Here is a 14,607-nt window from a genome sequence, read left to right as displayed (position 1 = left end):
GGAGAGTGGGGGTGTCCCTCAGCCAGCCTGCACCCTCTCCAATCTGGAACCACTCATACAATCCAGGACTGCTGGCTCCCAACTGCTCGCCTGCCTGCTTTCCTGATTGCCCCTAACCGTTTCTGCCTGCCAGATTGATCACCCCCTAACAGCCTGATTGATGTCTAACTGCTCCCCTCCCAGCCTGTTTGCCCCTAACTGCCCTGCCCTGCAGGCCTGGTCCCCCTCCAACTGCCTTTACCTGCAGGCCCAGTCACCCCTAACCGCCCTCCCCTGTAGGCTTAACTGCCCCCAACTTCCTTCCCTTGCAAGCCTGGTCCCTCCCAACTGCCCTTCCCAACTGGCCTGATTGCCCACAACTGCCCTCCCCTGCAGACCTGGTCCCTCCCCTGCTGGCCATCTTGTGTCCACATGGGGGCAGCCATCTTTTGTGTTGAAGTGATGGTCAATTTGCATATTACTTTTATTAGATAGGATATCATGTAGCATCCAGCAATTATTAAATGATCAAAAGAAAATGAAGACTTCCTAATATGAATTTTCTTTTTAAAAATATTCTTATTGACATCAGAGAGGAAGGGAGAAGGAGAGAGATGATGAAAGAGGATCACTGATCGGCTGCCTCCTGCATGCCACACACTAGGGATTGACCCTGCAACCAGGCACGTGCCCTGACATGGAATCGAACTCTGACCTCCCAGTTCAACCAGAGCCACGCAGGCCCTAATATAAATTTTTAACAATAGAAAAAGGATGAGAGGCTCTGTAAGATATAACATTACGTGTTTAACCTTCATAGTATTCAACCTTTGTCCTTGTTTATTTCCAATGGCTCTCTCATCAAACAACGAGCAAACTCCTCACTCACCTGGCCAGAAGTCCCTGAAGCATGAGGTTTGCCATTTCTGCTGGCGATACATCAATAAACCGAAGGAAAGAAAAACAGCTTTCTTCATTAACACCTAGATTACCAAAAGACAAAGTTAAACACAATAACAAGCCAAGAGATAATACTCAACTAAAACCTGTTTGCTAAACTACTGAATTTTGACTTAATAATAAAAACATATTTTAAAGATTCTGAACCACAGCTGCTTTTATGAAAGTCAGGGTGTCATATTTTTGTACCACAATCATAAGGAGAGTAGGCAGTCCTATGAGATATGGCACAGATGAGCTACAGTAAAGTTGGCTCATTAGTTACATTTGGGGTTTTTGGATCCTTGGCTAACAGCTTTCTCCTTTTATCATGCAAGACCAAAAGAAAAAAGCAAAGGACAGAAGTAAGAGATTCTGAATTATGGAACCTTTACCTTAATACTATGGACAATGTTCTAAGTTGAGCAGCTTCTTTTCCTTAGACTAATAAGAATCATGCACTGTCTCTTTCATGCCTCAAGAGTGTTAGAAATTCTTAAGAGTCAGGTATGAAATAAAGCTGGAAGGCCAACGTAATATTTTTTTTTAATTGCATCCTGTTACAGTCACAAATCATAGCATCTAGAGATGAAGATGACTAATTTACTTAAATCTTATCAAGACTTTATAAATAAAAACCTAGAATGCAGGCAAACCACGATTAGTTCCAAATCTGTCACTCAGCAAAACAAAGAGAAACACCCTGATGAATCCTTGGTAAACTATCCTTCCCAAAGATAAAGACAAACCAGTGGACGCAAAACTCTGGGGAGGGAGGGTATATATGGAAGGGGGAGGGGGGCAATGTTAAAATATGTACACAGGTAATAATTTAATTAAAAAATAAAAAAATAAAAATAAAAACACCTACCTTTTCTGTGAAAGAGAGACTGCTGGATATAGTCCGGTGCAAATGGAGAAAGAAGAACCCTTAACCACCTGTAAAATAAGTAAATAAAATAAATCCAAACCCAAATTTGATTTTTTTAAAAATATATATATATATATATTTTATTGATTTCAGAGAGGAAGGGAGAGGGAGAGATAGAAACATCATCAGAAAGAGAACAATTGATGGCTGCCTCCTGCAAGCCCCTGACTAGGGATCAAGCCTGCAACCCGGGCATGTGCCTGACCAGGAATCAAACTGTGACTTCCTGGTTCATAGGTTGATGCTCAACCACTGAGCAACACAGGCCTCTTTTACAGATCTCTTGGTGCAAATGCTAATTGCACACAAGAGCATATTTCTCATGTGGAAAAGCAGCTAGAAGTGGCTAGGGTCTTTAAGGTCATCCAGTTAAATTCTTTACAGTGCACAGATTTTCCTACCACAAGATCCCTTAATTATGTTTTAGTGAGGAATTCAAACATTCTCACTAAAATTTTTTCCACAATCCCACATTTACAAAAGCAATCTTTTAGAATAAACAGATATTACTATTTGCTCACCTGTCTCGTGAATGGTTGAAGACCCTGATCTGTCCGTGATGGTAGATAAATTTTGAAATCTGGTATGGCTTTAGGGAAATATGAAACGGAGACCAAGTTTCTTGTCGTTCAAATAACTCTGGGTGATTACACACCTAAGAGAAAGGGAAAGAACACAACATTGTTATGAGCAAACATCACTCTATAAATGGTGGGGGAATCCCAAACTCTGAATGTTTACCTTTGTGAATAAATACTCTGCCATTTTCATCTTTTTAACAGTATTTATGTGGCATCAAGGTTAGAGGCCTTTTACTTGAAGTGGGTTAATAAAGACAACTTCAGGGCAACTGATCTATAAGTTCTTACCTTTCTAAACTGCATGACCAGATTCATGAGGCTGCTGGTGGTGGTCTGTGCTTGCTGGGTAGAGCCCATAGAAGATTGCAATAAATCCTCAATAGAAATTTTGTTCTTTAGTGCCTGATATAGTAGCTTTTGTCGACTGGTCAGTTGGCAATACATTAGAATCTCAATCTAAAAACCAGTGAAAACATTTATATTTTGAAAAACAGTTTAGAACACATACAAGCCAGATGATTGAAAAAATATATATGCATCTCTAGAAACACATTATCCCTAAAAATCTATGATGTGGTTAATTATCCAGAAATGTGGGTTGTTTTTTTTCCTTGATTCTCTCTCCCTGCCACTCAATCTACATGCTGCTCCTGGGCAATTTCTTCCATTCCCAGTAGCACCAATCACTGCCACATCACAGTGACTTACAATAAAAATATATCCCTAAACTCCACTAGTCCCATACTGTCAACTCCCTACTATAATAAAATAGTACCACTCAGAGAGTGCACAGCAGTTTTATGTTTTTAGTAAAAAATCTATTTTTATTTGATTTCAGACAGAAGAGGGGGGAGGGAGAGTTAGATGAAAGAGAATCAACTTCCATCGGTGTCTCCTACTGAGGATCGAGCCCTAAACCTGCACTGAGCCACGAGCCACAATAGCTGGGCGAAGCAGTTTTATATGTTACATATCAGAAAACAACCATGTTTTCCACAATTTACTAACTTGATTAACAGCATTACCATTCACTGAGTTGCCCAAAGAGAAACTTTAGTCAGCTTTAATTTCCTCTCCCTCATACCCCATGTTTAATCATTCCCTAAGTCCCTCAACTCAACCTAGAAATTTAGTTCTTTATTTTATTATTGATTTCAGAGAGGACAGGAGAGGGAGAGATAGAAACATCCTATATGCTGAGACCGGTTTGGCTCAATGGATAGAGCGTCGGCGTGGGGACTGAAGGGTCCCGGGTTCGATTCCGGTCAAGGGCATGTACCTTGGTTGCGGGCATATCCCCGGTGGGGGGTGTGCAGGAGGCGGCTGATTGATGACTCTCTCTCATCGATGTTTCTAACTCTCTATCTCTCTCCCTTCCTCTCTGTACAAAATCAATAAAAGAAAAAAAAAGAAAAAAAAAAAAAGAAACATCCTATATAATAAAAGCCTAATATGGTAAGTGTCCAGTTGTCTATTAAACCAATTAAAGTGTTATATGTTAATGATATGCTAAGGCTGCTCAACTGCTCACTATGACGTGCACTGACCACCAGGGGACAGTTGATTGGTCAACCAGTCACTATAACATGCACTGACCAGCAGGGGGCAGACACTCCAACCAGTAGGTTAGCTTGCTTCTGGGGTCTCCCCAATTGGGACTGAGAGAGACGGCTGGACATGCCCTGGAGCCCTCACGCAGTCCCTCTCTGACCCCAATAGCGCACAATGGGTTCCCTCAGCCTGGCCTGTTCCCTCTCGGAATCCGGGACTCCTCAAGGGATGTCAGATGGGCAGTTTCAGCCAGATCCCACAGGCCAGGCCGAGGGACTCCACTTGTGCACGAATCAGGCCTCTAGTCAATGATAAGAGAGAATCATCGATTGGCTGCCTCTTGCATGCCCCCTTCTGGGGACCACAACCCGGCACATGCCCTTGACTGGAATAGAACCTGGGACTCCTCAGTCCATAGACTGATGCTCTATCAACTGAGCCAAACCGGCTAGGGCTAGAAATTTACTTCTAACCACTCTGGGATAAAAAAGGCCTTCAGGATTCATTTTTAAAATAAAGTATATTCCTTCCATCAGGTACTACATCTGTGTGACAGTGTTCTTTAATTAAAATCTGCCAGTTTCACACAACAGCCACCCAGATTTTTAAAAAGAAATGAAACAAAGGTACACTGCTCCTTTCTTTGAAGGTGTGCATCACCATCACAATCTTCCAAAGAGAGTTACTAATTTCAAAACAACCCATCCTTCTGACAGTGATGGAGAAGAACTGATATTACCAAGGATCTGGAAAGCTGCCTTTGTTAGAAATAGGTGGACTCTGTGGAATATGGAAAAAAACTCCAAAGGGAGTGAGAACTGATAGAAAAAAAAAGGAGAATTCACAGAAGTCTGATAAAGATACCTGGCCTGCAATATTTATAAACCAAAATTATTGACTTTGTATGAGAAAAAAATATTATAACCCAAAGCACATTAAATTTCAAAATCTAACTCAGTTGCGGAAACACAGGAGTCAGAGGAACATGTCTGACAACAACATGATGATGTAATTTGCAAAATCCAGTATGTGGGAAACTGTCTAGCACAAATAACTCAGTTTCTTCAACAAAGAATGCAAGGGAAAGCAGAGGGAGGAATTAAAAGATACTTACCGTATTTTTCGGACCATAAGACGCACTTTTTCCCCCCAGAAGTGGGGGGAAAAAGTCCCTGTGTCTTATGGTCCAAATATAGCCTACACATATACTGTAAAAAAAATAGTTTTTTTACTTGTCCGGCTCTGTGCGGTTTCTGTGTGCTTGCCCGGCTCTAAAATGGTTCTAAATGCTGCTGTTTACTTTACAGGGTTGATTACATGTGTTTATGACTGTGATGTTGGGTTTTAATGCACATAAAATATTTTAGGACACTATTTGTTTCAGAATCTTTTTTTCTTCATTTCCCTTCTCTAAAAACTGGTGCGTCTTATGGTCCGGTGCGTCTTATGGTCCGGAAAATACGGTAAGTCCTGGTCAGTTAGAGAGTCAGCCCAGGGACGGAAGGGTTGCCTGTTTGATTCCCAATCGAGGGCATGTACCTTGGTGCAGGCTCAATCCGTCCCTGTCCAGGAGAGTGTGGGAGGCGAACAATCAATGTATCTCTGTAACATTGATGCCTCTTTTTTCTTTCTCCCTCCCTCCCTCCCTCTCTCTCTCTCTCTTTCTCTCTCTCAAAACCAACGGAAAAATATGCTCAGCTGAGGATTAAAAAAGATAGAGACACTTAAGAGACATGTCATCCAAATGCTATGTGTGGATCTTGTTTGGATTCTGATTTCAAAAATCTAATTCTGAGAGTGAGAGAAAAAGAGGCGAGAATCAACTGCAGATATCTGAGCATTGAGTGCTATGTAATACTACAATAAAGTAAATGTCATTTTCAGTAGGGGCAATAATGATATGTGGTTATATATTTTTTAAAAGACCAAATTTTTAGAGATATATATGAAAATGTTTATAAATGAAATAAAAGACATCTGGCTGGGACAGGTTTAGCTCAGTGGATAGAGTGTTGGTCTGCGGACTGAAAGATCCCAGGTTCAATTCCGGTCAAGGACATGTACTTTGGTTGCGGGCACATCCCCAGTAGGGGGTGTGCAAGAGGCAGCTGATCGATGATTCTCTCTCATCGATGTTTCTAACTCTCTATCCCTCTCTCTTCCTCTCTGTGAAAAATCAATAAAAAAAAAAAAAAAAAAAAAAAAAGACATCTGGGATCTGATTCAGAATAACCTAGAAGGGTGGGGGATACTAGCAGCCATGAGTTGATCATTATTGAAGGTGTATGGTGAGTACAAAAAGGTTCATTATATTATGTTTCCTAATTTCATAATATTTCAAATTCTCCATAAATCAGACTATAAAACAAGAAGAAAAAATATTATTTGTTGTGATTATATCATATGAAATCTTTGATCCACTCAGGTTTAAAGGTCTTCTCTGAATCAAACTAATTTACTTTTCAAGTAAACATTTATCAAGAAACATTTTTTCTCCCTGAACCTAAGGTGGTGCCTAATAAGGCTTAATAACTCATAAGGGTTTCTTTCCTTACCTTGTCAGACAATTCATTTTCTACATCTTTCTTGATTCTCCTCAGCATAAATGGCTTCAAGATCATGTGTAAGCGAGAGAGTTGATCTGAAATGCCAGGAGGACCCCCCATAAGTAATACATTAACACAAACGAAAAGTCATAAACATCTTTCACTAAACTGTTTTAACACCTTTTGGCTTAATGATTCTATGAAAGAAGACTGAAACAAATCACCCCCCCACCCCCCGCCCAAGTAGGAGACCAAGGAATCTGAATTTTCCATAGTATCTTCATATAGTCAACTGGGCAAATGCATTTTGCTCTCACTCAGACCAGAGACCACTTTATTTTTATTAGAATTCACCTTTATAATATTTGAACATTTTTATCAATAAAATAGAGTCCTCATATAGGTCTAATACAGGCTATCTGTGGCCCCCAATGTTCCCCAAAATCATGTTTTCAAATTATGTCAGCAAATAACAACTTGTAGTATTTAAGAAATTACTTAAGGACTTTTCTAATAGTTAAAAGATGTCACTTCATGTTTCTATAACAAACACTACATGATTCTCTTAAAAAATAATACTTAACAAGATCAACAGTATTGACACACAATGTTAAAAATGTTCACAATAGAAACAAATTTTAATATAAACAGAAACTAACAAAAATGACCCTTCTAGTATTTTCAGTTTTTATCACAGGAAAAAAGCCTTACTCCATTCCACAAAGAACAGAAGTCTGATAGGAGTTTTTCAGGATCTATGTGACTCTGCCTACTCTGTCTTGATTACCCAACAATACAGTAAAACCTCAATATACAGACTAATTTGGGTGAGGAGGTGTGTTAAAGCTGAAAGTCCTTTATATAATAAAGGAGGTTTTCTGAATGTGAATGTTAAAAAATTGACAAATCAGTTAGTTTACCTGTTTTTACTCATGTAGACACGTTTGTGTTATTAAAATTAATTATGTATGAAAAGCTTAATTTCACAGAAAAGTGTTCTGTATGTGTTCCTGTAACCTTACATTTATATTGGATGGGTCTAATAAAGGTGTACATTCACCAGCAATCTTAAGTAAACAAATGTATGCAGCTGCAGTGTAGCTTAGTGAACATGGAAACATCTGGCAAGGCATGCGTTAAAACTGTGCAGAAAGTCACACCACACGACAGCAGAACCAATCACTGCGCCCAGTGAGATGTGACCGCGTGCTAATCATTCACTGAAGATTGTTTACAAGCGCTGACTCTTGGATTTAAATATGTAAACTATCGTTGGAGATATGTAATATTTATTTATTTTGGCAAAATTACTACAGCGCTTTAACAAAAACAAAAAAATTGTTAATTTAATTATAAATAAATCTTGGTTAAAAGCATTTTAAAATTAACAGGGTTTTAAATTTCACATATGATATACAGACCAGAAATTTTGTCTGTTAAATCGAAAGTCCTTTAAATCAAGGTCCACAAAATTAAGGACTTACTATACAGCAACATCATCTGAATCAATTAGTCCTTCTGTAAATTCTTTTAAACATAAACAAAGCACGTAATTTTTTTTTTACTTTTAAAATTGTTTATCCAACTTGATTGGTAAAGATGTCCTTCAAACATGAAAAACTGATCTAACTATGGCATCTGAACAAAGGACCATAAAAGCTTCTAGTTATTGTATCTATTATTAACTTGTCTTTTTTATCTCAACTATTTCTTTCTCTTTAGACAAATATCCCAATCAGGAGGAACCTATTCTTTTTTTTTCTTTTTCTTTATTGAAAAAATAAAGAATAAGTTCCTAAGTATACAAGAAAACATTCCTAAAAAATAGGTTCCTAAGTATACAAGAAAAAAAATTGTACATATAGAAAAGGCATACAATATGTTTTTGCCTATTCTGATCCACAGAAGAAAGTTCATAAAAGTACTTACTTTCATCAATGGCAGATTTATTTTCGGCATGGCTCTCAATATCCTTGGAAAACCACTCATTAAATTCCTCATGTGAATCAAATAATGTTGGCATAATGAAATGCAGCAGAGCCCAGAGCTGGAAACAAAAGAAAAGTGAAATAGCTGCAAAGTAACAAAATGACAGTGTGAGGGTTTGGAGAGAGAGAAAGTTGCAGGTATGTATGTGTGTATGTTTGTGTCTTGGTGCATGTGTATGTACGAGTGAATGAGAGGGTCAAAAACAGTGTGTGGGCACATACTTCATCACCTAATACTAATTATATAAAATGCTACAGCAAAATGTAGTTACTTTTCAGTTAATTTCAAATTAAAAGTCTGAAAGTGCATGTCCCCTCAGATTTTGCGGTGGAATAGTTTTAAAGATTTTACACATATTAAAAAACCCATTTCACAATTGTATAAAATCTGAGGTAACATAACTTGCTAATAATAACTCCAGATCAGAGTTAGCAAATTATAATCTGTCGTGCCAAGTCTGATCTGCCATCTATTGTTACAAATAAAGTTTCATTGAACATACCACATTTACTCATTTATGGTTGCTTACATATTATAATGACAAAATTAAAAAGTGTAACATTAACTATATGGCAGGTAAAATCTAAAATATTTACTATCTGGCTCTATACAGAAAGTTTTCTGACCCCTGCTATAGATGATCAATTATCTTCTCTAAAGAAAAAAATGTTACCTTTTAATTCTAGCATAAAAACATCTCTGCTTTGGATGGGTAGCATCCCTAATGTGGTCACTGTTTATTACATAAATACAAAGAAATAAAGCTTATTTGCTTTTTGTCAGAGAATTAAAAAATAGAAACGATGCAAAAAACCCCACTTAGGGTAATCTATGTTCAAATTCTTCTTTACGTGGGAATTATAATTTGCATAGAGTATAAATACTCAAGGTTGGCATGTGTGAAGACTTCAATTCTCTGTTGAAGCCACTCTGTTTAATGCAGACCTAAAACTGAGACCTAGTGCCTACCTCTGCCATGGTGTTCTGAATGGGGGTCCCAGTTAGCAGAAGCCGATTCCGACACTGGAACTGCAAGAGGATCTTCCAACGAACACTGTCCAAGAAGATGAATTACAAATTCCAAGTTAGCTATAAGTCTTTCTCCACCCATATTTCTAAAAGCGTTTTCCAAAAAAATAACAAGCACTCAGAATCAACTACTCCACTATGTACACAACTGAAAATATTATTCAACAAAGCTGAGAAAGGAAATTTCAGACTGACTTCTGCCTCTATACTGAAAATATGGGACAAGGCTTTACGAAAAAAGCCCCAAACAAGCCGAGAAGGATCCTTTCTGGCTTGATAAACTCCTCTTTGTATTGACACAAACCAGTTTATTATAAGGCATTCATGTGTAGTAGAAAGCTTTAAAATTGATTTTAGGGGAAGCCTGTGAAAAGAAAATGCAGAGAATCTATCATCTACGGCACATGTGTCAAACACAAGGCCCGTAGGCCAAATCCAGCCCGCCAGGCCTTGCAATGTGGCCCACACCGCGCTGTCATCACTGCACTCCGCTGTCAGTTTATGACATTGTCAGTTTATGACTGTTCAGTAAACCATTCGGCCCGCGATTTAGGCTGGATTTTAGATTTTAGCCCCTTCTCTGATTGAGTTCGACACCCCTACGGCTATGAACATTTCCTACTTTGAAAGAGTGCAGTATGAAGAATTGCCCTTCAGACGATGAAGTGTTCCATAAAAAATACCACACTGCCAGTTAACATGGACCTTTAAAGAAGTCCTATGTATTCACCAACAGTTAATAAAATTCCTCAAACCCAAGGTTAATACTACTGAATAACACTTTATAGTCAAACACTTGCTTACTATTCAGATTGGGAACTTAAACGTATTAGAATATTTTCCCTGACTGGTGTGGCATACTGCACTGGAGGGTTGCTAGTTCAATTCCTGTCAAGGGCACATACCTGGGTTGCAGATTCATCTTTGGCACCAGTAGAAGTGTATGAGGTAGGCAACCAATTGATGTGTCTCTCTCACATCCATGTTTCTGTCTCTCCCCCTCCTCCGGTCTCTCAAAAAAAAAAAAAAAAGGGGGGGGGGAATATTCTCGGGTAAGGATTAACAACAACAAAAAATTATTCGGGGAGAGATCAACCAAAGGATTTATGTGCACACATATGAGCCTAACCAGTGGTCTAGAACAATAAAGGGGTGGGGGCATGAGTGGGGGGATTGTGGGGGATTGGAATGGGAGATTGCGGGCAAATATGTGATACCTTAATCAATAAAGAAATTAATTTTAAAAATAAAATAAAAATTATTCGAATATTTTAAACATATAACTTCCATAAAAAGGTTCTAATAAGCATCCAGGGACTAGGACAACCTGCATAAAGCATACAGAACCTACAATCCACATAAATGTAACATTCTACTTCCTATTAAGACCTCCTGTTTAAAATAATCCCTAGAGGAAAGGGCAGATACCATTTTCTCCACAAAAATTTTCCTTGAAGAACAAAGATCTATTAAAATGTCATAATTATTGAGTAGAAAAACAGAATTAGAAAAATTCTTGTATTTTAAACATTAATATTTATGTTGCATGAAAAATGCAAAAGGGAACTTCTGACTTCTGGTCAGATGAATGGCTTATGGGGAGACCATATCATTCCATCTTCTGAAACCTCTCTGATCTTTATTTTCACGTGTGTATATAGGACACAGATACAGTTGACCCTTGAACAACATGGGTTTAAACTGTGAGGGTCCACTAACATGGATTTTTTTCAATAATATAGTAAGTGTATTTTCTCTTATGATTTTCTTAGTAACATTTACTTTTTTTGTTGTTGTCTTTTTTGTTAATACTCACCTGAGGATACTTTTTTCCATTGATTTTTTTTAGAGAGTGGAAGGGACGGGGAGAGACAGAGAGAAACATTGGTTTCCTAGTGCACATGCCACAATGGGTCCAGGGATAGAGCCTGCAACCAAGGTACAAGCCCTTGACCAGAATTAAACCCATGATCCTTCAGTCTGTAGACTGATGCTTTAACCACTGAGCTAACCAGCTAGGGCAGTAACATTTTCTTTTCTCTAGCCTAGTTTATTATAAGAATTCACTATATAATACATGTACATATAAAATATGTTAATAAACTGTTTATGTTACTGGTAAAACTTCCAGTGTTTGGAGAGTCAAAGTTTGATGTGGATTTTCAACTGCGGGGAGTTAGGGGGACTGATTTTGGCACCTTCTAACCACCACACTGTTGAAGGGTCAACTGTGTATCCTATTTCTACATATCCTCAGTCCAAAGAGTTTGAGTTCTACTACTCATGTTACCTGGAACTACTCTTGAGCGCCTGAGCCTCGTCCAGTACCATGTACTGCCACTTGACCCGCTGGAAATACTTTACGTCCTGCACCACCAGCTGGTAGCTGGTGATAACCACGTGGAATGGAGCATCCTGAGTGTAAAGGGTCTTCTGTAAATACAAGAGGGCAAGGGTGAAAAGAGATACCTAACAATTCATATAAGATAATGAGGAACAAATTGTATTTTCTAAGGCCAAGTTTATAATAGCTCTAAAGAAGTGCTTCTCCCATCTGGGAGATGTACAGTGAATTAAACCACAACTGTTTTTAAGTAGTCACCTTAATCACAAATCATCTTAAAAACTAGTATTTAGCTTATTAAAGAAAAAAAGTTATTTAATCATGGACTTCAATCAAATCCAGCTGACTGTCTATAAGAAAAACGTTGTAACAATGTAAAAGAAAAAAAGTGCACTTGCCTAGTGCCAGAAATATGTAAGAAGGTTTTGTATATGAGAAATTACTCAAATCAATTGAAGAAATAATTATCTCATATATATACATTGAGAGTTACCTGACTCCAGAATCTCCTTATGACTTTTCTATCATGAGGATTTCCCCAATATGGTAGCACCTGGAAAAGGACCAATACATTACTCAGAATGATTTTAAAAGAACCTAAAACAAAATAAATCTAGAATTCCTCTTCTGTCATGGCTTGACTAGCACTCCTCCTCCTGCTGACCAAATTAAATACACATTCAAAAACATCTGTTTGAAAGTATCAAAGAGTTAAGCTACTGAGGCAGTGGAGAATTAAAGAGACAAAGCGCAAAAAAGAAAGCAAGCCCAGAAAGGAAATCCTGGCACCTGTACATGTTCCCCCTGAAGTTGATCCTTTCCAAAAGTTCTGGCTGAGAGGCTAAGAAACTGAGCAGTTTTTTGTTGGTGGTGCTTTTCGTTAAGAAATGCGGAGCCCACAGAACAAAAAGTAGTTCAAGGAGGAGGGATTCTGATAAGCATCAACCTCCTTGGGCTTAAACTAGGATCAAAGGGTATATACATATACTAGTAATGAAGATAAACTATATACAGACTGCCTTAACAGACTCAGTCATTCCTCAATATTTATAGGAAATTGGTTCAAGGACCACCTGAAGATACCAAAGCCCATGGATGGCAAAGTGTTTGCATATAGCTTACGCATATCTTCCTATATACCTGAAATCATCTCTAGTTTATTTATAACACCTAATATAATGTAAATGTTATGTAAATCGCGTGTTATACTGTATTTTTTGGGGAATAACAAGAAAAAAAGTCTGAAAGCGTTCCAACTTGTACATCGTAGGCTTAATAATACAGTACACATCAGCACTATACAACTTTCCCACCAAATATTCTTTGAATCCACAGATGGTTGAATCCCTCAGATATGGAGGGCCCACTATACTGAATTTCAGCTTCAAATAATCACAATTACTGACTAGATTAAGGGAATTTGGATTATTAAGTGTCCCAGAAAAATAATTTACTAGTGACAAGAAACCAAAACAAAACTCAAAACATAGAAATCTTCTCTATGGAAGAAAATAAGTTTTTAGAACCAACAAATATCTCTAGAATTTCCCCCATACACTGTCTGGCTTACAATTAAAACAGAACCAGACATATGGAAAGACCAGACCAGTTGATTGAAAAGAGAAAAAAAGAAACAAAGCCTCAAGAGATCAAGATATGAAAATATCAGAAAAAGACTTAGAATTCAATGATATGTTAGATTCAGCTTACGAGAAAGTTAGTGAACAAGAAGAAAATATCCAGACTAAATCATGGAGAAACAAAAGAATGCAAAGTTCAGAATTTTTGTGTGTGTGTGATATCTTTGGGCTTTCTTTCTTATTATCCAGACAGGGGAAAATGTATTTCTTGAATTTATAGCTTGATGTCTTTTGTAGTTTTCAAAAAATCTCAGCCAGATGGAGGCACAACTATTCAGAAAGGAATGAAGATCAATTAAAATAATGAACATGTAATATGAATAAAACTAAATAAATTTAAAATGTTTAAGTAGAATGTGTTATGTGGTTAAAATTATGCTACTTTTTAAAAAGTAATACATGTATTCTCCTAGCTATCAACTGAAGAATAAAATGAATATATAATTAGCAAGTGAAGAGGGGAAGAAAAGGAGAAACCAAGATGGTAGCATAGGTTAAGTACCTAAACTTCTGCTTTGCACAACAATTTCAAAACTACAACTAAAAGACAGAACAGACATCATCGAGAACCACAGGAAAGCTGGCTGAGTAGAAATTCTACAACTAGAAGGAAAGAGAAAAGCTCACAGAAAATCATATGAGCTGCAAAGAGCTGAGGTATGGAGACACTCACAGAGAGGAAGGGCAGCTGAGTGCCTGGCTGGCTTTCTCTAGCGGGAGGGGGAAGGAAACCCCTGACTGCACTGAACCCCAGTTCCAGCCGAAACCCCATGGACCCAGGCTCATATGGGGGGGAATCTGGACTGTCAGGTAGAGAGAAAGGCACACAGAGACTCAGGGGACCTGTGGATGACAGGGGTCCAGAGGCTCATGTGCACAAGTGCGCAAGTGAATGCACAGAAGACTGACTGAGGAGGTTGCCACAGGCTTTCCCTAGTGGAAGGGAGTTGGAAGCTCCTGAGTACGCTGAACCCCAGTTCCGGGCAAGCCTCTGGGGACCCACGCTCTTACAGGGGGAATCTGGACTGTCAAGTGGAAACTCAGGGGAGCAGAGGTTTGGAGGTGTGTGCACAAGTGC

General features: G+C 38.3%; 1 protein-coding gene across 1 annotated transcript in view; it reads right to left on the bottom strand.

Moving 5' to 3' along the window:
* Positions 1 to 14,607, bottom strand: part of INO80 (INO80 complex ATPase subunit) — a 129,007-nt gene that overhangs the window by 60,769 nt on the left and 53,631 nt on the right. The window contains exons 15-23 of the mRNA XM_084904453.1: positions 12,383 to 12,442; positions 11,836 to 11,978; positions 9,486 to 9,570; positions 8,457 to 8,574; positions 6,537 to 6,622; positions 2,719 to 2,886; positions 2,371 to 2,504; positions 1,790 to 1,857; positions 869 to 962 (exon numbers count right to left, since the gene is read on the bottom strand). Of these exons, the coding sequence (XP_084760579.1) occupies positions 869 to 962; positions 1,790 to 1,857; positions 2,371 to 2,504; positions 2,719 to 2,886; positions 6,537 to 6,622; positions 8,457 to 8,574; positions 9,486 to 9,570; positions 11,836 to 11,978; positions 12,383 to 12,442 (956 nt within the window). The remainder of the gene's footprint in view (positions 1 to 868; positions 963 to 1,789; positions 1,858 to 2,370; positions 2,505 to 2,718; positions 2,887 to 6,536; positions 6,623 to 8,456; positions 8,575 to 9,485; positions 9,571 to 11,835; positions 11,979 to 12,382; positions 12,443 to 14,607) is intronic.

Source organism: Pipistrellus hanaki, assembly GCF_964339955.1.
Source record: "Pipistrellus hanaki genome assembly, chromosome: 1".
Lineage (NCBI taxonomy): Eukaryota > Metazoa > Chordata > Mammalia > Chiroptera > Vespertilionidae > Pipistrellus > Pipistrellus hanaki.
The sequence above is the reverse complement of the archived record's forward strand: the minus strand, read 5'-3'. Positions and strand labels throughout refer to the sequence as shown.